General features: G+C 40.0%; 2 protein-coding genes across 6 annotated transcripts in view; one reads left to right on the forward strand and one right to left on the reverse strand.

Moving 5' to 3' along the window:
- Nucleotides 1-2,684: 2,684 nt before the first annotated feature.
- Nucleotides 2,685-18,908, reverse strand: FASTKD2 (FASTK mitochondrial RNA regulator 2). The gene is made up of 12 exons (XM_089519310.1): nt 18,781-18,908; nt 16,549-17,335; nt 15,158-15,261; nt 14,112-14,220; nt 13,187-13,310; nt 11,410-11,549; nt 10,030-10,202; nt 8,423-8,586; nt 7,817-8,038; nt 7,540-7,627; nt 4,247-4,361; nt 2,685-3,409 (listed from the first exon to the last, which is right to left on the reverse strand). Exons 2-12 carry the CDS (start codon nt 17,269-17,271, stop codon nt 3,311-3,313), a joined length of 2,061 nt encoding a protein of 686 aa, XP_089375436.1. The 5' UTR covers nt 17,272-17,335; nt 18,781-18,908; the 3' UTR covers nt 2,685-3,310.
- Nucleotide 18,909: 1 nt separating this feature from the next.
- The window catches only part of MDH1B (malate dehydrogenase 1B), a 28,558-nt gene continuing 19,882 nt past the window's right edge, over nt 18,910-27,585 (forward strand). Inside the window, exons 1-4 of one of the 5 annotated variants that reach the window (XM_089519312.1) lie at nt 18,910-19,018; nt 22,004-22,116; nt 25,788-25,922; nt 27,164-27,306. In XM_089519312.1, coding sequence (XP_089375438.1) covers nt 18,997-19,018; nt 22,004-22,116; nt 25,788-25,922; nt 27,164-27,306 — 413 coding nt within the window. In that variant the 5' untranslated portion in view covers nt 18,910-18,996. Of the gene's footprint in view, nt 19,019-19,137; nt 19,198-22,003; nt 22,117-25,759; nt 25,923-27,163; nt 27,307-27,585 lie in introns of those variants that run through there. The other 4 variants (XM_089519313.1, XM_089519314.1, XM_089519311.1 and 1 more) reach the window with 4 other exon arrangements.

The raw sequence follows: 27,585 nt of genomic DNA on the forward strand, positions 1-27,585 counted from the left end.
GAGAATAAGCAGAAATTGATTTTGGGTTTGGAGATGTGTCCCACTTCAAAAAATATTTCATTACCTATCTGCAAATATTCCAATAAGGAAAACACCTCTGGTCCCAGGAATTTCAGAGGATAAGGAGCCTCTATATAAGAAACATAAATGAATTTTGTCTTTAGAGTTTCCTGTCTTCAAGACAATCTCATTATGTATATATTCAAAGATTCCAAAATCAGAACCAGGTCTTCCCTCAATCCCCTATTGATGAAGCCTAGCATCGCCTTGGCTTTTTTAGCTGCTGCGTCACACTCTTGGCTCGTGCTCAGCCTGAAGTCCACTAAAACTCCTATATCTATGCATTTCATTTTTATTGCTCAAGTGTGGCAGTATCAATGTGGCACGATTACTTCCTTTGATCTAGACACTAAACTCCTATTGATGATGCCTAGGATCTCATTGGCTTTTTTAGCTGCTGTATCACACTCTTGGCTCGTGCTCAGCTGACAGAGTGTGATTCACCAAGGGTCACTCAGTGAGCTTCCTTGGCTGAAGAGAGGATTCGAACCCTGTTCTCCCATTGTCCTAGTGCAATGGTCCAACGGTATGTGTAATTCATTTCACCAAGACATTTGGGTGTTTGTTCAGGCATGGGCCTAATCCACAACCACCCCATTTTAGAACAAAGACCTAAATCTCATTGCTTGTTCCAACAAGAATAGTCCCTTGAATGAATAGAAACAAGGTAAGTCACTACCTAGGCAGGTTCCATTGATTCAGAGGCTCCACTCTAGCTGGGACTAGTAACTGGATTTAGGCCAATGTGGAAATTCACCCTGTAGCTCCTGTCAACAGCTTTTCATGCCTCTCCTTCTGGTTGCAAATAAAGCTTGAGTGGCTTCTCTTGCAAGCAAAAACACATCTCTGATGAATGCCAATGACTGTTTCTTTCCCAAACATATGGTATCTCCACTGTAGAATTAACCCCCCTGAAGATTAAGGCAACATAGAAAACAACATGTAATATTTTGCACTGAGCCCTTTTATGGTTTGCTGCAAAGCCTCCACTACATCAGCAGATCATTTACAAAGGAAACGAGAAACAAGAACTCACAATCAACAGGCTGGAATGTGTCCAGAGAAAAGTGACCAAATTGGTAAAAGGCCTGGGAGTCATGCCTTATGAGGAACAGCTTCAAGAGTCGGGTATGTTTTAACCTGAAGAAGAGGTTAAGAGGGCCGTGATAGCCATGTTTACATATTTGAAAGGATGCCATATTGAAAATGGAGCAGGGTTTTGTTTTTTTTTTTGCTCCAGAATTAAGATACAGAGCAATGGATTCAAACAACAAGAAAAGAAATTCTGCCTGAACATTAGGAAGAACTTCCTGACAGTAAGAGCTGTTCAACAGCGGAACAGTCCTCAGAGTGGTGGAGTCTCCTTCTTTGAAGGCTTTTAAACAGAGGCTGGATGGCTATTTGTCAGGGGTGCTTTGATTGGGGTTGGACAGGATGGCCCTAGTGATCTCTTCCAAGATTATGATGATTCACTGACTACAGATATGAGATGTAGTTGTCCACCACCAAGCCATAAGAACATATATTTTTTACTTAACTTTGGTGCTACTTCCAGTCTAGGCATACCAGATAATGTGGCTGTTCATATCTGTAGCTAAGAGGAAACTTGTGTGCGTGGTAATTATTTTTAAAAGCCCCTTACTTAAGTGTTTTTTGTTCAGCTTTCAGAATAAACGAGCATTTATGAACTCTTAACAGAAGGCCCCATCCACAAGAATCCACCTGCACTTGCTGTGCTGGTGGGCCAGAGCTGACCCCATCTTAGTCACAGTTAGGCCATTGTCTCAGCTAGCAAGTGCTGAGGGACAGCAATGTCAGCCCAAATTGTCAATCTGGAACTCCCTGACCTTTCCTCTCTCTTGGGAGACAAAGCTAGCCACCTCACCCTGTTTTGTGTATCTAAATAAGGCTGCTACTGGTCTCTGACCCATTGTTAGTCGGTGACAACTGGTGGCTCCCATGTCAGCGGTGTAGTTAATTTGTTCTGAGATTTATCCTGAACTTGAAACAAGTTGACCAAGCACTGAATGTATTTTGGCGAGAAGACTCTACATCTTGGGTGACTCCTTTAAAGGTGAAATTAAAACTCAAGAGCAGGTTCACTGCCATGGAACCCACCAGCTGTTACTGCTGCCGAGTGTTGAAGGAAAGTACCATCTCCCATGCCGTTCCATTATTAGATCAACTCTGCTCTTCCAGTTGTACATAAGAGGGACTTATACGATCACATGGCAAATGTTGAGAGGACAAGGCCTTCCATGGCAATGCACTACCTCACCATCTGCTAAAGCTGTACTTTTATTGTAAACACACAGAATGAGTAAAAGGGGCCTAAAGGCATTCCTGGTCAACTTAGGAATTCTCCCTACTTGGGTCTTTCTGACTCATCAAGATGAATTATATGTGATTTAAGCATTTTGAAGTTCACTGGGTTGAGATGTGCATAAATCTGTAAAGGAAGAGGCTGTTTGGTAGAAATTGATCACCAGCTATTACAGCATGCAGAGAGACAAAAGTAATTGCAAGGGAAAGCACAAGTAAACAACAGTCAGGAGAAATTGTTATGGGGTTGAATAAACATGGGATATATTTGAATTTTGTTTTTCTGTGATAAAATGTAATCATTTTAATTAGTTTTCAGATTTTTTATTTATTACATGTATACCCTGCCTTTCATCCAACTTGTATAAAGGGATGTCAGGCAAGAGAAAATACAGCACAAGCGACTGAGTGTTTTTTTCATAGTTGAATTCAGCCAGTGTCCTCTCAATAAAGAGGGAAGCTCAAGATGACACTGAAAGCCAATTCCAGTGTAACACTTCCACCCTCCCATGATTGATCAACTTGAAATCCTCCAGGTGTTGGTGGACTACAACTCCCATCAGCTTTAGGCAGCAAAGCCAATGGTAAAGAATCTCCAGTTTTGCCATCTAACAATACCTAGCGGGCCACAGGATTATCAATTTCTGTTTTTCAGTGCAGAAACATGAGAAAGATGCAATGATCCCAGCTGAATGAGTTTTGTTGTTGTTGTTGTTGTGTGCCTTCAAGTCATTTTTGACTTATGGTGAATAAAAATATACAGGGACATCTTCCCATGATCAGCTGATAAATTGACTTGACATATTCACATATACTCCTATAGTGGTCTGGTGCTGTACCACAGGAAAGCAACCCCTATAATATAGGGACTCACTCCCAGGAAAGTAGGCAAAAGAATACAGCCTATATTATAGCCATGATAGATATTCTAATTAGGAACTGAAGATGCTTCTGCTGAAAATATTTGTCCTTTTAAGAACTCAAGTGCTTCTTCTTTCTTCAGTTTTTGGAACTCCTGGTAATGAACCTCCATAGGAAAAAAAGAAGAAATGTCAATTAGAAAAGAGCTGTAAATGGACACATCTGATATCAGAAAGAACAATATGCAATATTTAAAGCATCCTCCAACAACATTGAGCCTAAAGTTGTTTCCTTATAAAGGCCAGAGGTATACAATGACAATAATGGCAGAAATGGAAAAGTTACAACTTATCAAGAGGTTTAGATTTATCAGTTGTGGTCTGAATCAAGACAGCAAGTTTTTAATCACACATGCATTTATGAGCGTACAAGAGCCAGGAGGTTTGTCTTTGACAATGCTGATTTTGTGAGTGGCCACTGTGATTACTTTAACTATATTAAACTTTAGCATCATTATCAGAATGTAATTTTTGAGTTTCATTTGTTTCTGAACTCACCCCTTTCATTTCCCCCCATTACTTCTGGTAACACTTCATACATCTGATGAAATAGGTTACAATCCCAAAACCCTATGCCATACTAAATTTGTTAGTCTTTAAAGTGTCAAAAGACCTTGTCATGGCTACCCCTCTGCAAACTGTGTATTTCCCAGGTTCAAATATTAATAAACTGAAGCCAGAATAATAAAAATACTCTCCATAGTTTCTGCAAAGTTTCTGAATGTATGAATTCATACTTTTAAAATTAGCTCTTATTTCCAGGCTCAGATTAATACCATTCCCCAGGTGGTGGTGCTGATTTTGAATCACCAACACCATGCCCCTGAACTTTCATTTCTTACAAGACATCCTAGGTTGGAACAATGATCTGAGTTCAGAAATTCTGTTTATAATTACTATCACAAGACTCTTTGATATAACAAGATCACTTTGGTTTCACTTACCAGAATGATGTGATAGCCCAGAAGATGCAAGTGTCTCATCTTCATTGCCAGCCTTCCTCGGGGATGACTTGAGCCAACACAGAAGGCAGACACAGGGGCACACAGCAAAGCTACCCTACAACCAACAAGATCAGTAGTTATGCTTTAACTGAATGATTTCACTAGTCTGATGAATGCCATACTGAAACCACAACCCAAATCAGGGTAGGAATCACACAATCCTCTGGACATTGTTGAACTGCCACTGCCAACATTCCTCACCATTTTCTGTGCCAGCTAAGGCTGATGGGGATTGTAATCCAATAGCATCTGGAGGGCTCACAATTCTGACTCATATCTGTTATTTCCCAATTTTAATGTACACGTAATGAATCAATTCCAAAAGATCAGCATGTGTTTTATAGACTGACTATAGCAAGGCCTTCGACTGTATAGATCACAAAAGACTATGGAACGCCCTTAAAGACATGGGAGTGCCAATACATCTGACTGTCCTAATGAGGAAACTTTACACAGGACAAGAGGCCACTGTCAGGACAGAACATGGAGAAACAGAATGGTTCCCAACTGGCAAAGGGGTCAGACAAGGCTGCACCTCACCCTACCTGTTCAACTTACATGCAGAACATATTATATGAAAAGCAGGATTGGACACAGAAGGAGGATGAGTGAAAATAGGAGGAAGGAATATCAACAATCTAAGATATGCAGACGACACCATACTACTAGCTGAAAACATCACAGACTTGGAACAACTACTAAGGAAGGTCAAGGAGGAAAGTGCAAAGGAAGGTTTATTGTTGAACATAAAGAAAACAAAAATAATGAACACAGAAAATTTACAGAGATTCAACCTAGACAACATCCTAAAATGTAAAGACATACAACTGAGCACAAAAGTTGGAATCATACAAACCATTGTATTCCCTATTATCATGTATGGATGTGAGAGCTGGAGAATTAAGAAACAAGATAGGAAGAAAATCAATTGATTTGAGATGTGGTGCTGGAAAAGAGGAAGGCACCATGGACAGCTAAGAAGTCAAACAAATGGGTCCTACAGCAGATCAAATCAGAAATCGGTCTGGAAGTCAAGATGACAAGACTGAGGCTGTATACTTTGGCCACATCATGAGGAGGCACAACTGACTGGAAAAAACAATAATGCTAGGAAAGGTGGAGAGAAGCAGAAAGAGAAGGACACATGTTAGATTTATGGACTCTATTAAGGAGATCATGGATATGAATTTTCAGCACCTGAGCAGAGAGTGGAGGATAGGGAGTCTTGGAGATGTCTCCTCTACAGGGTCACAATGGGTCGAGATTGACTCGAGGGTGGATGAATAACAACAACAAAATGAATCAGAATTGACTTAATAAGCTCTTATACAGTATGTTAATGGTTGGAACTAATAACTAGGGATTTAGGTCACTGATCACAACTATGAAGGCTGCTCGTTTGTACTTCCACAAACCAATCACACAATCTCAGTTGTCCCTACCTGGCTTACTCCAGAAGGCAAGGGGGAGACAAAGAAAGGCTACCAACGTGGATTTTAATGAACTGGCAGGCGCATGTGGGAGAAAACGGTTTTGCAAATACCCAGACCTGGAAAGACAACTGAATGCTTTAGGGCTTTTCCTGGGAATTTGATAGGTGATGTCTGTTTCTAAACACAAGCACTACAAAACCAAACAGAGCAATTATCTTTGACCTTATAGCTATAGCAAGTATATTTCTATACCGCTTATCTGTAAACTAGCAATCCCCAAGCGGTTTACAATATGTCAATTGCCCCCCAACAAGTTGGGTACTTATGCAAGGCTAATTAAGATCCATACAGTTTCATTGTCATGGAAATAAATAAAACACTCCTTTTGTCATCCTATTGCTACTGGCCAAGTCCATGCTTAGTATTCTGTTGAATAGACCAAACATGACAAGCAATAGACTGGTTAACTATGTGCTATTACAGTAAACAGCAAAAAGATTTTAATTGATCTCATTTTTAGGACGTTTTTTATGTTTACAATTAAACTAAGCTCAGCACCTGTACTGTTTTCTTTCAATTTTATCAGCAGTGCAGATAAGTTTAGTGACCTAATTACTGGCCTATGTAATCACACATATGCTGTTGGTTCCCTTCATAACTCATTGATGATCTTAAAATTAAAGAAGCAGAAACTTAGGAGCATCCACTGAATTCCACAGAAGAAACTGGAGAATGTTTCACATGTTTTACTTGTCCAGCAAATGGTTTCAAAGTCCCTTGTTCAGAAATGTCTGGATTCTAAATAGGCATGTACAAGTCACAATCAGTGTACCAATGTAATTATGACTTTATGCAATGTGGTATCATGTATTTATGTGTTGTCATTTTATGGTTATATGTAGTCCCTGAAGAAAGTGTTAAGAATATACATAGACCAAAATATATTGGGTTTTTTAATGAAACAATCATCTTTTCAGCATCTTGAGATGTGTCTCGAATGTCTGCTGGGAATTTCCAGGCTACAGACAGGTAATTCTTACTCACATCAGACAACCAAGCATGGTTATTTATAAAGCTGATTTGGTTAATACACCTTTTTGCAATACATATAGGAAAGCCAGTGTGATGTAGTAGTTTGAATAGTGGACTACAACCCTGGGGACCAGTGTTTGCTTTTCTGCTCAGCTATGGAAACCCACTGGGTAACCTTGGGGAGTCATTCTGAGCCCCAGAAAAACCTGTGATAGGGTCACCTTTGTGTCACCATAAGTTGGAAATGACTTGAAGACACACACAACAACAACAACACATATAGGCCAAAATTAAATAGTCCTTTATATCTCTCCATTTACTAAACTTATTTTTCCAAATTGACTATTTTGCTAAATCACATGGATCTAAATTGAACAACTAGTACCAACTAGTTGCCTGATTAAGACAACATCTTTGTAAATCCCACTGATTCAATCAATCCATTCCAGTTGGGAATAACAAGTGGATTTAGTCCAAGATTTAGGCTATATCATGAGACCCTCCACATGTTGATGACTTACAACTCAAAGCAGCCTTAGCCAGCATAGGCGATGGGAAATGGTGAGAAATGTTGGGAGATGCAGTCCAACAACATGTAAAGCAACGCAATGTACCAGAGGACTGCCTGATTCTTACCCTTGATTTAGGCAACATTCAGCAAACAAATGAGATCTACATGTTTTGTAGATTAAGTAATATAAGGAGCTGAAACTGGAAGAAAGCCCCCCAACAACATATGTCAAGAAAACAGCATTCATATAAATGTACCTTTGAATGTTAGAATTATTGGCTAACTGATCAGTATCAGTATTTGGTATTACTATTCTTCTGCTTGCATCCATTAAGATTTCAAAATCTGGGGGGAAAGAAGATGAAATGTTAAACATTTTTTTAACATTTGCAGGACTATAAACTTCTTTTTACTCAAGTGCTTTCTGTGTGCTCATATCTTCTCTCTTTCCACTCATTCACCTCAGGTCTTTCATATCCAAACCAGCATTCATGATTACATAAAAGGTAATACTAAGAATGTAACATCTCTTACCTATGTTGTAGCCATTTGCTAACTGTACATTTTCTCGAAACAGATTTCCATCTCCCAGAAGTGTGACCAGCACTTCCTGTACATCAGGAAAATCCCAAGCAGAGGGTAATGGGAGCTTCTCTACTGATAAAATTGCTGGTTTAGTTGATGAATTTCCATCAAGTTCAAGGCAAACATTGATAACACGCAGCATCATCTCATTCTGCTCTACATTCCGGCCACCTGAAGGAAATAAAAGAAATGGCAACACTGTTGTCAAGTGAATGTTTGGTCAACCCAAGCTCACAGTTCCTCTGGATTACATCTGTAACAGGAACAACTTGAATAAAGTGGGGAAAAAATGCTAGCAGCTGCAAGCTAACAGTATCTGGAGGGCCACACAATTCCTACCTTTGCTCTAAGAATTCTGGCTAACACCTGGGGACTAATGCCATGAAACTTAACATAGATATTTCATGAGCTCTTTATTAAATAATTGTTTAATGAAATCTTATCCAGTATTAAACTCACCCCCCATAACAAAGCCATTTTGAAACAAACAATGTAGGCGTACAGATTCAGCTTTGATTTGAACAAGAACAGGAATCAAATGAATCAAACTCTGACCTGATGTTACCAGGTCATGGAGGACTTCGTCTTGTAGTAGTTGGTTAAGTGCAGGTTGTGGAAGATATCCAAAAATGCAGAAAGAATATACAGCCCTTAGTAAGTCCACATGAGAGATCCTGGAGAGATACTTCTTCAAGGCAGTATTCAAAGCCTCAAAAAATCTTCAGAATTGTGGGAAGATAAATATGGTCACACACAAATTCAAAATTTAATTAACTTGAAACTTCCTATCATAAGAGATACAAACAGGTTGGCATGAACACAGATGTATGAACAATACACCATTTCCGGTTCTAGACATACGCAAATACACCACAGAATGTTTTAATCAACAACAACACCTTGACAAAATTCAGGCCTATGATTTACTAGGCCCCATTCTGGACGGGAATAAAGTACGTGCCGAGCACGTACTAGGGTTAGAAAGGGGCCTAGTACGTGCTCGGCGTATACAAAATGGTGACACCCATTCTACACATGCGCTGCCATTTTGACGTCGCGGATGCATAGCGTCCGCACATCCCACAACAAAAGTGACATCGCAAGTGCGCCATTGGCCACTTGTGGCGCCACTTCTGGGGTGCAAAAAGAAGCCGCGTTTTGCGGCTTCTTTTTGTTGCGTTCAGGAATCGCACGGTTTGACTGCTGTGGTTCCCGGCCGCAGCAACTGGCAGCACCGGCAGAGCGCCGTTTTTGGGCGCTTTGTAACGTGCTATTGTTACCTTTTTTTTCCTCCTGTATGATTCACACTTTTGCCTGATGAAGATTCAAAAGCTTGCAACATATATATTGCGCATTTTGAATATTCCAATAAAGGTATCATTGTTTTGTGGATTTTAAATGCTACGGTACTTTGCTATATGGCCAACACAGCTATCCCTAGATATGTTTTCTAAATAAGGAAATATAGTTGGCCCTCCACATTCACGGGTTTGACATCTGCAGTTTCCACTATTCACAGGTTTGTCGCTTCTGCTTAGCTAGCTTGACTCTCTCCTTCCCCCTTCTTCTCCCAATCTCTTATTCATCCAAAGAAGCCAGCCAGGTTTCAAACGTCTTTCTACCTAATCACCTGGCTGCCTCTTTTGAAAGGACGGGAGATTGAGAGGAGGTGGATTGGGACTAATACAAGTGGGGTGAGGAGATCTATGATCTGGAAAGGGGTTTAAAACCTGGCTGGGTCTTTTGGAAGGACAAGAGATTCAGAGATGGTGGACTGGGACAAATAAGAGTGGGGTGAGGAGAGCTAAGGGCTGGAAAGAGGTTTAAAATGACTGAGGCATGCTGGTGGCCAGGTGGGAAATGACATGATGGTTTTGTGCTGTTGACAGGAATCTATAGCATGCTTGTTTCTTTGTGATTTTTCCACTTTCGCAGGAGTCCTGCCTCCCCACAAATGTGGAGGGTTGACTGTAAGTGATCTGCCAAGTCTCCCAGCCATTTCATGTTGTCTGAAAAACAAGGGTGAATTACTTAGTTATACCGTCTTGGAAGTGGCCATCACAATGAAAGAATTCCACTAGCTAACCAACTGCTGGTATTTTTTCTTGATTGCTAAATTACTCTGAAATTATGATAACATTTTTTCCTAAACCAGAACCTACTTGTCCTTTTGGCCTTTGGGAGTATGATTGAGGAGAGAATACGCTTTCAGAACAGAAACAATATCCTTCATGTTCAGAGATTCAGGATGAGACATCACTTTCTCAGCAAACTTATCCATCAGGTCAACAGGTCGAAAGCTGAGATTCTCGAAGGCCAAAAGAAAGACTACTACCTGAAACCAAAAAGAAAAAAAATACATAACAGGGATGGTATCAACCATGAAATTTGGTTCAGAACTCAATTTAGCAGTTTGGAAACAAGCTGTTCAGATCAATATAGAAACTGTATGGATCATCACAATGTATAGTGCCTTGCAGAAGTATTTACCAGTGCCAGATTGTTCTTAATGTTTGTTCCACAATAAAACTATTTGGTATTCCTTATCTTGTGTACATCTAGTAGTAACAATGAGTATTTCAATTCTAAATTGTTAACACAACAAAAAGTGGAAAGTCAAAACGGGTGAATACTTCTGCAAGGCACTATAATCTGAAAATGAAATTTAGTAGATTTCACAGTAGGGAAATCCAAATCTTCATGCCCTACATTTGCTGTCACTGGGAATCAACAAACAATTATCACCTTTTCTCCCATTTCCTAAAATTGGAGGAAAATCTTCAGGCACAACAGAACCATATATGGAGATTTTACCTATCAGTTTTAAACATTTTAGATGAACAGGTTGGGGTAGTGGCGCTGAGCTATGCCTTTCAAGGAAACTGCACTTCTAGGCAGAGAAACAAAATCTGTCAGGAGGGCTGCTCCTTCTGAGGGGATCATGGCTACCAAGTGTTACATAAACAGATGCAGGATGTTTTCTGTGAGAGCCACCTCTCCATTATAGGGGCCTTCAAAAATAAACAACAGTATAAAGATACACAATTCTAGAAACAAAATAAAGCAAAAACACAACTTTCAGAATATGCAACTATAAAGCACTTTGGGCATTTTAATAAATATATTTTATCTTTTCCCTCAATGACAGCATTATAGACATTTCTGAAATGCTTTGGGAATTTTAATCAGTACAGGCACTTTGAGAACTGGTTTCAAGGATATATGCTATAAAACCCAGACTAGTGCGAGACCAGATTACTGCTCTCACATTAACGTGCCCACCCAAAGGGCCCTTCACCAGAGGTCTTGTTTTTGTGTGCCTCCAGCACTTGAAGTTCAACTGTTAGAACACACAACTTAGCCTTTTTCAGCTGCATCATGCAAATACGGTAGCAAAAGGTATTTAAAACTTAGAACGGATATGCAAGCAATTTTAGAATATAATAACCTGAGACTATAACTGTCCATTACAAATGACACTTACATACATATGTACATATATGTGTGTGTGAGTGTATACTGTAAGACATCAGAAACTATACCTGTTTTGTGTCCCACATATAGAAAGTTGTTGCTATGTAATCTGCTATTGCAGAATAAAGTGTGTTGTTGCGATACTGGAGGTCATTGCAAGATCTCAAAATAGTTAGCAGCCGCCAAAATGGAATTCCCTGGATATTCTCTAAAATAAACAAAGAAAATAGGAAAAAATTGAAATAGTAAGTACTAAATGGGTTAAGACTTTTGAGATGTAACTGAAGGTTCAGTGTGTGTGTGTGTGTGTGTGTGTGTGTGTGTGCCTTCAAATTGTTTCTGACTTATGGTGACCCTAAGGAGGTTCCATCATGGGGTTTTCTTGGCAAGATTTGTTCAGTGAAGGTTTACCATTGCCATCCTCTGAAGCTGAGAGCATGTGACTTGACCAAGGTCACACAGTGGGTTTCATAGTTGAGCAGGAATCAAACCCTGGTCTCCAGGAAAAGAGATTCCACCTCAACATTAGGAGGAACTTCCTGACAGTAAGGGCTGTTTGACAGTGGAACAAACTCCCTCGGAGTATAGTGGAGTCTCCTTCCTTAAAGGTCTTTAAACAGAGGCTGGATGGCCATTGGGGATGTTTTGATTTAGATTTCCTGCATGGCAGGAGGTTGGACTGGATGGCCCTTGTGGTCTCTTCCAACTGTATGATTCTATGATTCCAAAGTCATAATCCAACTCTCAAACCACTACAGAATGTTAAATATACTCAACATTTAATTTGACAAAACAACAACAGCACCCGGCCATTTAAAATTACATCAGAACACAGAGTAAAGGGTAACATAAGAAATTAGAGAAACTGGGACTTTACTCTTTGAGGCTTCTACCTCCAACAAAGGTAAAACTTTTTCTAAAAACTTGGACTGCATTTAGCATGTTTTACCTAAACAGTACCTAAAGGTTTTCCTAACACAACAGCATGGACGCTTTTCAAGAAATTCAGTGTTCTCTGCCTAACAAAAGGGCTGGTACCTTCACAGGGAATTGAGGCAATGGATCTCAAAGCAAGGATCTTTTTTGTGTTGATAATGGAATATAGATTTTATTTCCTGGATTTTAAGGTGCTTTGTCTCCCAGAACCCAGATGGCCAGAAAGAGGAGGGGCCTGCCTACACGGATATCCCTCCTGAGAGCAACAACAACAGCAAAATCTTATGAAAATGCAGACCGGTGACTAACATCATTTTTTTTATATTTTCTCCTATATGATTTTTAACACCTTTGCCTGATGAAGAAGCCAATAGAGCTTTGAAAGCTTACAACATGTATTTTGTGCATTTTGGTTGGCCTGTGGATTTTGGATGTTATTGTACTTTGCTATATGACCAGCACAGCTACCCTTGTATGTTATAAGGGATTAGTGTTAGCCCGATAGATTTTTCTTCTGATTCCATGTCATATAACAAGCTGACCACTGAACGCCACTCTAAAAAGATCAATTTGGCATGTGGTAAGGGGAGCAGTTCAAAAAATACCACAAAAAGCCTCCTAGGGCTAGATGCACTGCTGTTTGTATAATTTGTATCTTTCTGTACTAAAAATCTCTTGAAACTGGCTTACAATATGTAAGAGAATCAACCAATTCAAATATGATTAAGTCACTATTTCAGAAAAGTGTTCCACAAGCAACCAATCATCCCTTTTCTGTCATCTTCTCCTGTTCCTCAGCAAATGGCACTAGATATTATCTTTTAATTGCTCTCCTTCAAATTTTCAAAAAGAACAGGACATGAGAATGTTATAAAAAAGAAGGATGGTTTCATACACTTTTTGACTTACCTATTATTTTGTTACTACAAGCATTCAGAACTGGAAGTGAACGGTGATTCATTTCAGCCAGCACACTGAACATATGATGAGCATTTGGGAGAGTAAATTCATGCATCTGACTCAAAACCTTATCCTAAAATGAAACAGATTTGAATTAGACTAAAATGAATGTCCTAACTTAGCAAGGGTTGATGAGACAAGGAGAAGCTTCTATTTATCTTGTTGTTGAAGAACTACTGAGAGTAAACTAAGATTTGGTTAAATTACTCAGAAAGTTCAAATTTCTTCTGGACATTAAAAGGAATCTATATTTAAATATATATTCTCAATTTCCCCCTCTGTTCCTATATGGGGATAGCTAGCCAGTGTATATGTATATACATATGTATATTTATATACATGTGTGTGTGTGTGTGTACCTATCTATCTATCTATCTATCTATCTATCTATCTATCTATCTATAAAACTATGGATGCCGGCCATGAAATCCTTCGACTTTATATGTATGTTGTCTTCTATTACAGTGCTTGGGAACAGAACACAGAAGTAAGGTGATGATTACATTCCCCTTTACTGTGTAGCTAAAATTAACAGAGTAAATGTGACTCAAAAGGACTGGATTCTAGATTAAGTTATATGAAAACATATTCAAATCCCTCAGAATCATGGAACCCTTATCTTCTACATCTAAAGTAATGTTGTTTGGGATGTGTGCCTGTATTACTTAGGAGACTGGTTTGCTCTCAATTGAGGGAGGAAAATAAGAACTTGCATTTTTGGAGAGTACAGCCTGCAACAGGTTCCAAGATGAAGGGTGAGAACTGGGCCCTATTTGACCAGTCCTGTTCTAGTACAAGCCTCCAGTCACATAATGGCACAAATAGTGATCTAACAATGAACACATAGCTGAATGAATAATTCCCATCTTTTTACCTCCAATTTCATCTTTAGACTGAGTGGGGCATCCTTCCCGATACACTTCATCATAGTTTGCAACATAAAGACACTTGAGATTTTGGGGATTCGCTGCTCTACCAGTAACCTAATGAACAAGGGAAAGGATTCAATTAGTTTGATAAAAGAACACAGAATAGCAATCAGTCCCTCGATTACTGAAGAGGCAGGGGCCTGTTTCTACTGTTCTGTGTACTGCTATGTCATGACCTGGCCAGACACTCCACCTTGCTTAGGCTGCATCCACACTGCAGAAATAATCTAGTTTGACACCACTTTAACTGCCATGACTCCATGCTATGGAATTCTATAAACAGTAGTTTTGTGAGACATTCTCTGTCAAAGATGTCTGGTGCCACAACTAACTGTAATTCCCAGGACTCTATAGGATGCAGCCATGGCAGTTAAGTGATATCAAACTGGATTATTTTTACAATACGGATGCAGCTGAAGTCACTAATCATTGCTAGCTGCTGTTCACTGTAGGAAGGACTTACAACTTACACATTAAGGATGGCTTGAACCCTGGTGCTTTACCATTAAGAAGTGCCTGGAAGAAGGAGGAGAGCAGATGGTCAGGGAAAGTCACCAGAGTATAGAAGAAAGAACAGAATCTCTCTTCTTATTGGTGCACTCAGACTCACTATTCTCCTTGCTTCCATGCTGGTTCCTAATGTAAGACGTTTGCAAAACTAAATTATAGCAGATACTGCTTTAAGGCTATGAAATTCAAAACAATTCTCACATTCCAAGCCAAAATGTGTATTTTCCCCTCAAAAGATATGCCAACCAAGCTCAATGGGATTCCTTCCAATTGAATCTAGATCCATCCCACTGCCTTTATTTACAAATGGACACCACAGCCTATCTACCAATTCCAACTTAAATTTAACAGTTAAGCACTGTGTGCAATCACTGGCAAAAAAAAAACCCTCTTGTACAAATATGCCTATTCTAAATGGGTGCCATGGTGCACACATAATACCTATAAGAAACTAACCTCCACTCCTCCTCTTTTTACTTACTGCAATCCAATCTGAAGAGCTTCCACGTTCTTGCTTTTTTCCATTCCTTGCAAAGTGGTTGCCACAACTGAGAGACATCGATCATCAAATTCATTGAGACGTTCCTATATAAAATGAAGAAGTCAAGGGGATCCATGAGATTATGAGGGCATGAAACAGACTGGAGTGGCCTTGTGTCGCTCTGGTGACATTTGCGCAGGTACCGCAGTGACTGCACACACCTAATCCTGATCCCAATCCTGGCCACTGCTGTGGTCCTGAACCAGGCTGCCAGAAGCAGTGGATTCTTGGCCCAGTTCTTCTGGGATAGTGTGGTGTTGGCACAGCTTCCAGCTGTGTTCATGGCAAGCATCACATAAACGCCATGCTCCCTAGGTGGCCTGAAGCCAGCGCTTAAGGCCTGTGTGTTTTGGGCTGAGGTTGACCAACTAGATTTAATCTGCCCTTCACTCAAAATCCAAATCATGATCTGAACAAATACTCCAATCTTATAGGGCAACCCTGAATTTCAAAAGTCCTTAGTCATGAGAAATCCCGTAATGAGGTGAACTTAATTCTTCAGCAAATGCATTTTTCAATTCATAGCTTATGATTCTCTTATGTGAAATTAACAAGAACCAAGAGCCTATTGATTAGCAATGTAGGTGGCAGCAGTGAGGTAGTGATGGCAGGAACAGGAGTAAAATACGCATGAATGGAATGGCAACCAGGAAAGCTGGTGAGAGGAAAGCTGCCCAACTGGCTCCCGAGTGGCTCAGGAGCCTGCAGGGCAGTCTTCTCTCCTCATAGAGACAGCTTTCTCTGCCTTCCTCTGGCACCACTCCAGAAAGTGCACTCTGCCACTGTAACAGACCATTATGCCAGCATAAGGTACCAGCAGTATTCCAGCCAAAAGGTGCTTATTGAGGTTGCACTACCAGATTATCCCACATTTAACATGGCTTCTTTGGCTGAAAGGAATGACTGAAAAAATCACATTTCTTCAGACAAGAATCACAGCATGTGCATTTTTGTGTGTGCAAAACAGACAGTGGGTCGTTGGTATCTACCGGGTTTAGTTCCAGGATCACCCATGGATAACAAAATCCATTTACACTTAAGTTCCATTAAATACAGTGTGAAGTAAAATTGTGCGTCTTATATAAAAGGGCAAAATCAAGGTTTGAAAATCATGACCAATCTCAGATTTATGGCAGACAGTTATCACCCCTTACATTTATGCTAGACAGTAAAGGGAGGGAAAACTTTTGGCCCTCTAAAAGTTTAGGACTACCAAACCCCCCACAACTCTTTCCCGCAGCCCATGCTAGATGGGGCTGATGGGAACTGTGAGCCATCATCACGAGTGCCCATGTTTCCCTTCCTCTGCTGTAAAGGGAACTATGTCTTACCTGGCATGCTCTAAGCAGGGTCTGAACCAACCGGGTGTTCTGAGGGACCCCCAGTTTGACAACAGCAAGCATGCTATAGGCTAAGTCATCACGCCACATGAACCTGGCTTCGCGCATCAAACACTGGCAGACCTGACTAAACTGGGGGTGCTCAAACATTAGCCTCCTCTCATAATGCTTCTGGTCTTCTGAGAGCTTTTTTGTGAGCATCCACATGGTAGCCAGACAGTTACTGACATACTTTTCAGAGACTGGAAATTTTGCCACAATATCAAGGACGTCACAGGGGGATGTGCACTTTCGAAGCTCATCAAAGAATTGCTGGGATGCATTCCTTTCATCGTTTTCTTCAACAGCACTTCTGCCTTCCCCTGCGGAAGCCAAGAAACCAGACTGAGTTTGGGGGGCTTTCACAGTCATTAGTTCAGGGCTTGGCGCATCTTCTTCCAAAAGGGCATCGGCAGTTTTCTGTTCGTTTCTGTCCTCTCTCTCTGTGTTGACAGACTGGGCATCTTGGGAAAAAACCCGAAAGGATGACTGAAGCCAGCAAGGAGGCGCATAAAACAGGAGTCGCCTCAGGTAAACATTATGCATGGTATTTTCATGTCCATTCATTCCCAGCATAAAGGATCTCACTGCAGTTCTGGAAAAAGGACTCTGGGCGTAATGGCACGCCTGCAACAGTTTCATAGTCCGTGTCAAACAATTAAGTTTCCAACTCATTTTGCTTCTTGCAGAGAAACCAATTTCATTAAGAATCCATCCACATCAGGGTTTTATAGATTACCTGTTAAATCAATTCACAATGTCATCACAATTGTATCGGCATTGTACAGATTCATGATCAAATCTACAGGATAATTTTGACAGAGTAACATATTAGTCTAGAGACATTTTGTGTACCGTAATAAGTCATTAACAGGAAAAAGCAATTTCCCAATATTAAGAGCTCTGGTGCCACAACAAACTACAGTTCCCAGAATCCCATAGCTTAGAGCCATGGCAACTAAAGCAGTTTCAAAGCGGATTATTCCTCCAGTGCAGATAGTCCCAAGGAAAGGAATCAGTTTCTTGTTTCCTTACTTTAATGCTCAATGAAGAAGCCTTTAGCTTCCTTATATCAATAACAAGAACCAGTGTTGTATAGTGGCTAGGACTCTGAGAGAGACATAAGCAATGTGTAGCTACATGTATATGCTGCACGTCACTTATGTCAAAATGGCGGCACCCGTTTACACAGGACGCCACCATTAGTACACCGCCGTGCTGTGCTAGGGTTAGGGACCATGGGTTGGTGCATGGTCCCTAACCCGAGAATCGGCAGCGGCACAATGCTTTGGACTGTCTGTCCTGCGCCTATCATGGGTTTTTGTTGGCCAGATTTCTTCAGGGGGATTTGCCTTTGCCTTCCTCTGAGGCTGCAGCTACACTGTTCAAATAATACAAATAGCAGGGGTTTCTTGGCAAGATTTGTTCAGAGGGGGATTGCCACTGCCTTTTTCTGAGGCTGAGAGAGTGTGACCCACCCAAGGTCACCCAATAGTTTTCCATGGCCGAGCAGGGATTCGAACCCTGGACTCAAACAGTCATAACCAGTAAGCCACGCTGGTTCAAGGTGGTGACTGTGGTGGTTGTGAGCCTTTGAGTCCGTGGTTCTCAACCTTGGGTCCTCCAGGCATTTAAAGACCTCAGCTCCCAGAATCCCTGATCCTTTGGGAAAGCTGGCTGGGACTTCTGGAAGTTGGAAGGCCAAAACATTAGGAGAGCCAAAGGTTGAGAAACACTGCTTTAAGTCATTTTCAAACTAATGGCAACCCTAGTACAGGTGAACCTATCAGTGTTTTTATATTGTCGTAATGTTTGCTTAGAGAGGGTTCGCTTCCGCCTTCCGTCTTATTGAAGAGGCGGGACAGGAATAACATTTTATATTTATTTATTTATTTATTATTCCCCTGAGGCTGAGAGAGTGTGACTCGCCCAAGGTCACCCCAGTGGTCGGATTCGAACTCTTGGCCTCTCCAGAGCCAACCCACTATTACGTCACGCCGGCTCCAAAGGAGACCGGTTTTTGAAAAGGGGACTCGCTCGTAGCATATAGAACGACCGTTATCTCTGCCACCGCCCCACTCCCTCAATATCTCCATGGAAACCGCCCCCCGCCCCCGCGCGACCCCTCAATATCTCCATGGAAACCACCACCCCTCTCCCGCGCGCGAGCCCCCCCTCCCTCACCTGCTTCCCCAACTCCGCTCGCGCTACATGCGTCAGACGGCAGCGGCCATTGCCGGGCGAGCACGTGACTCGAGCCGCCTCGTTCGAGGTAAGGGTGCCGGCAGTGGACAAAATTAAACACCCCCCCTTCGCCGCCTTGTGCGCCCGGTTGCCTAGCAACGCCCCTCCTGCCTCAGCAAAGAGAAGGCCTAATCTGGCGCTGCTGCTTCTTCTTCAATGGCCAAATTCGTGGTCGCAGGTGAGGCGCCACTGCCCCTCCGTCCCTCCCGTTGCATCATGGGACCTGTAGTTTTACAAGGGCTTTCGCCTTCTAGGCTTGGCGCCTCGGAAAACTACAACTCCCAGGGTTCTGCTGGGTGTCAAAGGCACAATGGAGGACGTTCAAGGAAAAAATGGAGGACATGTCCAACACAAAAAGTTAAAAACAGTCCTATAAATCCATTTCCTATGCTTTGTTTGCAGCACTGTGACATTGTTCCTTTGTTATAGATTATATTATATAGAATATTGATTATTGATAATCAGAATTTTAACCCAACACAAAAAGCTAAAAACAGCCCTATAAGTATAAACCCATTTCCTATGGTTTAGTTGCAGCTATGTGACATTGTTCCTTTATTATAGATTATATAGATTTTATTGATTATTGATAATCAGAATTTTAACCCAGCACAAAAATTTAAGTATAACTTTAAGTATAAACCCATTTCCTATGGTTTAGTTGCAGCTATGTGACAAATTGCTCCTTTGTTATTGATTATTGATTATTAATAAATCCTATTATTATTATATTATTTTTAATAGTGTGGTAGAATGGTTAAAATTCAGAATTTTGCTAATGCTCAGGACTTAAAAATTATAATTGCTAAAGAAGAACTAGTCTAGGAGCAAAGGTCGATATTTTAGGTCATGTCAAATGATCTGGTCTTTGAATGTAAACAGTTTTGGAAGTGGCTCCTAATTTAAGATTCATACCCAAATAAAAGGAAGCACTGAATAAACAGTATAGATAAAAGACGTATAGATAAAAGACTGACTGATGGCTAACCCACGAGGGATGGAGACGTATGCAAGGATGTCCAATACAGGAGTGTAAATGTTTTAATTTAATATAACCAATGAAAATGTGATTCGTAGTTTTCTTTATTCAAAATACGATAAAAACTGGGTTCACTTTGAATTTGGGGTCCCAGTAATTTGGATGAATTTCCTTCTGGGAACAATGCTGCAGCTAAAGGTAAAAACATTTCCTTTCCAAATGGAGCTCCTTGGTCTCCCTGCTGATTTCTGGTTAAAAGTCTGGGTTTAAAAATAGTATTTTGAACAAAGGAAACTACAAATCACATTTTCATTGGTTACATCGAATCAAACATTTACACACCTGTATATATTCATTTGGATATTCAGATGTGGCACCTAATGTATGTCACTGTTCCCTCAGAGGGGTATGATGCATCAATCAAAATTATTATCTTCATGTTCCCAAAACACTCTTGCTGCAATGCTTCCTTTTGTCTGAGCTTAAAATTTAAAATCTGGAGCCTTTCAGAGTTGTTGATCTTCCAAAACAGAAGACTTGACATTGACGGAAGACTCGAATTTCCCCTTGCATGATTTGTTGCTCTTTATATCTTGGCTATTCCCAGAATAATGGCTCTTTAATCACAATTAAGATTTTCACACACATCGCAATTAAAGGGTCATTTTCCAGGGAATAACTAGGCAATAAGCAGCAACAAACTGTAAGCCACTCTGATAGCCTTTTTGGCTGAAGAGCGGAGTATAAATAAATATTATTATTATTATTATTATTATCAAATCATTCACTGGATTTCCCCTTGAATGATTTGTTGCTGTTTATCGCCTGTTTATTCCTGGGATAATGGCACTTTAATCATTGTTTATTCCTTGGATAATGGCACTTTAATCATTGTTTATTCCTGGGATAATGGCACTTTAATCATTGTTTATTCCTTGGATAATGGCACTTTAATCATTGTTTATTACTGGGATAATGGCACTTTATCACTACATTATGTGAAAATCTTAATCGCAATTGAGCGATTTTCACAGGATAATCACCGTTTAAACCCCAGTTTTTCCCCGTGTGATAAAGTCCATAGTCTAACACTCAAACCGGCTCGCTATATATGACATATACTGATTTTTTTAATTATATACTTCTTATTATGTACTATATTCTTTCTGATGAATTTAGTATCTTCCTTAAAACACTTTGTCGGCTTGCAATAGACTGATAGAACCCTGAGCAAGACAAAGGCTTAAAATTGTACTTTGCTAGCAACAAACCCTTGACTGGGTCTACATTTAAATTATTCCTTTTATTTGTCTATTGGTCTGAAATTAAGAGGGGGAGGGGAAACCCTTTCAATACTTGCACTGTGTCCTCAAGCAGACCCCTTTTCCCTCAAGAAAGAAATGTGTCCTGAGTTCTGGGTGCGAGTCTTGCTTGCTGCTGCTCCTAGGAAAAAATAACTTTAGACTGATCCATCCTGAACCCCAGGCTGCCAAGTAGACACGTTTCTTGAAGGGCCAAAAGCAATGGGCTTCTCAGTCATGCTCAAAAGTGTGAAAGCAGCCTCCTGTTTAAAATGCCACTGACAGGTATATTCCCCAACAGGTATTGAGAGACATACCTCTTCTGCAGCGAAAGCCGAAAAAAAGCTTCTCTGCTATGTCCTTATTGGGATATTCTTTTGAAGAATAGTATATCTTAATGTAACAAAAATAAGAACATAACATAGCAGCCCTACTGGATCGGCCTATGAAGACATCTTTCATAAATGTCCCTACCCTCCATCCCTTTTCATGGCAACTACAGTAAATCCAAGAGTTGTCATTCTATTTTATGGGAGGATATCGCACAACTGAATTTGATTAAAAAAATTTGTCAGAAGTCCCAAACATACTGCAGAAATAATCCTGTTTGAGACTGCTTTAACTGCTCTGGCTCAGTGCTAGGGAATCCTGGGAACTATAGTTTATTGTAGTACCAAAGCTTTCTCTGACAGAGAAAGCTAAATGTCTCACAAAGCTACAGTTCCCAGAACTCCCTGGCACTGAGCTAGAAAGGCTGCATTGTGCTCATCCATGACATTTTCTTTTTGTCCTGTCATTCTTGCTACTGTTTTCTTTTTAATGCCAAATAGCTTCCTTTGCTACTACCACATCAAGAAGGTGTACAATTCTCATTAATTTCCAGGTAAGGCAGATTGCCCATTTTATGCTAAAGCAGAACTTCTTGCTGACTATCTGGAGAAAAATTTGCCTAACTTCAGGATACACAAGATTACTCAACAGCCTGACAACTGGGAGGTAAAGCATTTTGGTCTGATTCATCAGTTCTGGGTCTCCCAAAGTGTGTCTCTAAGGGTCACACTACGATAAATTTATCACGTGTGTGTGTTTCCGCAGGTGGTGAAGACATCTGTTTATCATTGCACATAGTTTTCGTTCATTTCAAATTTTGTATTTAAAAATACTTTGTTTTGTGACTGATCATTAACAGACAGCTACAAGCTTATTTTGCAAATCTGGATACAGAGGCACTTATCTCTGTGGAAGCCCCATTGTGGAAAAGAAAACAGGTTAATTTGGGAGCGTACCTATTATTTACTGTCAGTTTGACACTTAATGTTCAGTCTTTTCAAGGGGTGCAAAACACAGACTTAGGGAGAAGGGGGGAAATCTCGGTTTGGGGTATGGGCCCTTGGATCCTGTCCATTCAATTTGATTATACTTATCAGAATCGGCATGGACAAAAGTTCTATTGCTTTTTAAATTGTCTGACACAAACTCTCCAGATTAACATTTATGGATGAACATACCTCGGCATACTGGTAATATGGGTGTTGTACCTGCTGATGTTGGTTGGTATATATTTGTATTTCTTCTTATGTTAGGAAAAAAATTGTAACTCAACCCACATAAGAATAGTTTTGATTACCATAGGGGTGGTATGCCTATATTGATAAAAACCATTTGCAAATGCTGTCCACTAGTAGGTACAGTAGCTACTAATGCTATGCCAATGAGAGTGTTAGCTAAAAATATTACTCTTCTCCCTTCCCTCAGGATACCCTGGTGGAACATGGCACAATTTTAAGGCATTTGTAAATCTGTCACAGGAATGATTCAAAACTTGTTATTGCTGCTAAGAGGCAGAAATTGTACAATTACTTACCAGAGCAATATTAGCCCATCATATATTCAATTTCTTTTACTGCAGCTTTCTTACAGCTGAGCTACAGAGGACGTATTCACATATGGACTTATTTGTACTGCTTGTTGTTGTTATTGCCGTATATACTCGACTATAAGTAGACCCCATATATAAGTCGAGGGCAAGTTTTGGGGCCCAAAATTATGGATTCTGATATGACCCATGGATAAGTCAAGGGTAAAACTCAGACACATATAATGAAAGATGTAAAGGACGAAGTAAAGGAAAACAATTCCAAAGAACTTACAAAATTCCAGCTAACATAGCTATCAGTGCATATACTAAAGGCTGGATGGATGAGAGAGTAGAAGGGGGTCAGTGACTCTAGGCCAGATTAAACTCTTGCCTTTCACCATATATATATAAATACAGTACTTACATTGGCCTGTGGATAAGTCAACTCAGGATTTTGGGGTCAATTTTTATACCTAAATTTCTAGACTTATACATGAGTATATACAGTAACTGCCCTTGAGCCAACCTCGGCGCATGGGGACCCAGCGAATGAGACATTTCCATTCCTTCGTATCTTCAACTGTTCTGCTTAGGTCCTGCAGGCTCAGACCCATGGCCTCCTTGTCTGTGTCAATCTATCTGTAGATGGAACTTGTGGCTGAATAGTGGGATATAAATACTCCAAATCTATATACATAAAAATGTAAATGTTCGTTTGTTCAAAATTTTAAATCTTTGAAAGTTCTTCACCAATTGCTTTGAAATTTTGACACAACGTTCCATTCGAATACACATATGTTTTAATATACATATACCTACTATTATATAGATGTTATACCTGTAACAGGTAAAAATATGTTTTTTGGGAAAACAGTGCCATCTGTTGGACGTAACAGCAACACACGCTATACTAAATATTTGTTTGCCGTTTGCAATCACCATCAACAAAGCTCAGTGCCAATCTTTACAACTGTGCAGTTGAGATCTAGACGGATTGCTTCTCACATGAACAATTATATGTTGGGTGTTCTAGAGTTGGCAAACCACACAATCTCTATATCTACACAGACAATGGAACAACAACAAATATTGTACACCCACAAGCATTGTGAAATTAATTATTTCAGAAACATGCACTTTCTCTTTTCTTTCTTTTCCATTTAACCAGACTGAGCCACAGCAACGTTTGGCCGGGTACAGCTAGTAAATAAATAAAAATCTGGCATGTGGCCTTCCTCTCTTTCTGCTTCCCCCTACCTTTCATAGCATTATTGTCTTTACTAATGAGTCATGCTTTGCCATGATGTGGCCAAAGTACGACAGCCTTAATATGATCATCTTGGCTTCCAGGGAAATTTCTGGCTTTATTTGTTCAAGAACCCACTTGTTTGTCTTCTTGGCTGTCCATGGTCTCTGCACTCTTCTCCAGCACTACAGTTCAAATGAATTGCTTTTCTTCTTGTCAGCATTCTTCAGTGTCCAGCTCTCACATCTGTACATGATGATGGGGAATGCGGTGGTTTGGACAATTCTGGCTTTAGTACTTACTGTATATACTCATGTATAAGTCTAGAAATTTTAGTAAAAAAATGGACCCCAAAAACCTGAGTCGGCTTATCCATGGGTCAATGAAAATACTGTACTTTAACTCTTATAAAAAAGGGAACAATCCCCTGGTGAAAGGCAAGAGCGTAATCTGTCCTGGAAGCACTGAACACACACACACCCTGCCTCATCCATCCAACCTTTAGTATGAGCACAAACAGATATGCCTCCTGAACTTCTGTCAGTTCTTTGGCATTGTTTTCCTTTGCTTTTCCCATGGAAATTTTATTTTGCTACATGCCCCAACGTTTTACCCTTGACTTATCCAAGGGTCATATCAAAATCTACAATTTTGGTTCCAAAACCTGTCCTCAATTTACCCAAAGTAATCTTATAATTGAGCATATACAGTAGCTGTATATCTTTACTCTTTAGGATATTTTATGGCTACCCTACCCATTACTAGCCTTCTTTTGCTACATTGCTACAAAGCTGGAAACTTTATCTAGTGAAATTTATGGATATCTCTTTCTTGGAGTTAAGTCCTTCTTTTGAAATAAATTGTGTAAGTTGCTAAATGAGAAATCTAAGGCAAGTGACAGGCACTGGCACCTATAGTCTGCTATAGTATATTGCAAATAGCATTTTAAAGGTCCACTTTTGATACCTATGTGATCATGGGTCCTGTGAAATTTGGGAACAGGATATTCATCTACAGTATTTCAAAAGAAGTAGGAATCAATTCTCCTTGGGAATTTATTTATGTAAGAGCTCTGTCATTTCCCATTTTATCTTCCACACTGAGATGCAGATACTCAAGTATAAAATAGCATTAAGGACACTAGTGACCCATGTTTGGAGAAGATGGAATGCCTCCTCTAATGGAAGCTAAGAGGCTTCCTACTGAAAGCACGGGCCTCCTATTTTCAAAGACATAAGAAAGGCATTTGGACACATCATCTTGGGAAAACAGAAGCAATACTCAACATTGTATTGATTTTTTTTCTGGATTTAGCTGGTATTGCCATACTTCCTAACAGTAAGGGCTGTTCGACAGTGGACCAAACTCCCTCGGAGTGTAGTGGAGTCTCCTTCCTTAGAGGTCTTCAAACAGAGGCTAGATGGCCATCTGTTGGGGATGCTTTGATTTAGATTTCCTGCATGGCAGGGGGTTGAACTGGATGGCCCTTGCGGTCTCTTCCAACTCTACGATTCTATGATTCTATGTCATTTCAGTGATTACTTTGTGGGCTTTTGCCTCCAGGCGTGGCTACAAGAGATCTGTGAAAAGAATGGATGGGATCACAAACGTTCTCCAATTATTTGGAGAGAACTGTTGGATCGGGGAGGAAAGGGCCTTCTTCTGGGAGGATTCAATGAATTCATGGAGCATGCTCAGGTAAAATAATTTTTTCTGCATTTTCTGTTCATTTCTTCATCCTTTTCTTTTTTGGGGGAGAGGAGGGGAGTGTGGTGTCCATATTTAATCAGTGTCAAATTCTGGGTGTAACCTTTTGCTGAGGTTGTTTGGAAAATACAATAAGTAATGAGTTATTTGACAGAGGAGTGCGTAAACTATATGAAATGCAGAATTGCAGAGCCTGGGTGGCTTAAGTCTATTTTTTTTTATTTGTTTGTTAGTTGAACTTGTACCCCAGCTTTCTTTTGGGATGGGATCCACAGCAGCGTACAGCAGTTTAAAACAAGATTAAATTAAAATATTATTTTACAAAAGTTAAAAAAGGAATTAAACAGTATTGTTTGAAACCATTGTTAAAACACATTTAAAATATAATTACACTGAACCATTGATGCTTCAAGTAGAACCAAATGAAATATAAATTTGTCATAAGGTGGGGGGAGGAACTGATATATAATTGAAGATAAAAATACTTCAACATAGTATATGTATGTAAAAAAAATGAGTTGTAATGGATTGTAATATATGTAGCATGTATTTGTTTTTCTATTACTTCACACTCATGGTTGTTAATAATAATAATTAAAAATACAAATAAAATATAAATACAAATAAAAGATTTTTAAAAATCAAGCATACCACACTTTATTATTGTTCTTGTCATTGTTGTATGCCTTTGAGTTGTTTCTGGTTTATGGCGACCTTATCACGGGGTTTTCTTGGCAGGATTTGTTCAGAGTGGATTTTCCTTTGCCTTCCTCTGAGGCTGAGAGAGGCAGCCCCTTTGGCATAGGTCAATGTAGCCAAATCTGGCTTCTCAAGGAATGAGCTCAGCTGGTACACTGTGCAAATGCTCTCCTCGCCACTGCTAAAACCTGGTCATCCAGGCTCAGTTCTGAGTCCAGGTGTTCCCCTCAAGCCACACATTTTAGGGGGAGTGTAAACTCATTAAGCACCGGTTGAATCTAAAAAGCCCTGCCACTATAAAGAACTTGCCTTATGATAAGTATGATTTAATTCTGCCATGCTCTCTCCTAACATGTTCAGGACATCAAAGATAATGCAGTGAGCCACAGATAAGGGTTTCTGCAGCTCTGTCCTTTATTCTCTTCCCCTGTCCCTCTCACAAACACATGTATCACATGTACATTTTGGAGTTAGGCAAGAAGTGTGTTTGAGCCTTATTTGGATGTGTGTTGATGGTCCTTTTCAATCTTCAGCACTACTATGGTATCACATCAAACATGAGAACTGCAGAGATGCTCCTAATTGCTAAAGAGAACTTACAGACTCGCATAGATGTCGACAAAGAAGAGGAGGAACTTAAAAGCCTTATCAATCCCTTGCATATTTGGATCAACAGGTGAGAAGATGAACGTTCAGTCTGATGTATTTTTTCTTACAGACTGTAATAATTGTGGAAATGGGAAAATATATCACAACTGGAATATATGCACAAAGTAATGCACTTGTAGTTTTGTCATGCAAAATTCCCCATATGTACATGTAAGTGATGAAACATTTGGCACTGTGACACATGGAAAATCTGGGCAGCATTCTTGAAGGCACGGGATAAATCACATTCTTTTCTTTTACTGGTGATCCTATTGTTACTTTCAACACTATCCTGCTGGTATTTCCT

This window comes from Sceloporus occidentalis, unplaced genomic scaffold (assembly GCF_023333645.1).
Source record: "Sceloporus occidentalis isolate IW3139 unplaced genomic scaffold, rSceOcc1.0.p SCAF_4, whole genome shotgun sequence".
Taxonomy (NCBI): Eukaryota; Metazoa; Chordata; class Lepidosauria; order Squamata; family Phrynosomatidae; genus Sceloporus; species Sceloporus occidentalis.

Coding starts and splice junctions, on each gene's coding strand:
- FASTKD2 (XM_089519310.1), bottom strand. CDS start 17,271: ATGAGTTGGAAACTTAATTGTTTGACACGGACTATGAAACTGTTGCAG. Junction 14,221..15,157: donor GCTCTTCAGATTGGATTGCA/GTAAGTAAAAAG, acceptor CTTGTTCATTAG/GTTACTGGTAGAGCAGCGAA. Junction 10,203..11,409: donor ATATGTGGGACACAAAACAG/GTATAGTTTCTG, acceptor TTTTGGTTTCAG/GTAGTAGTCTTTCTTTTGGC.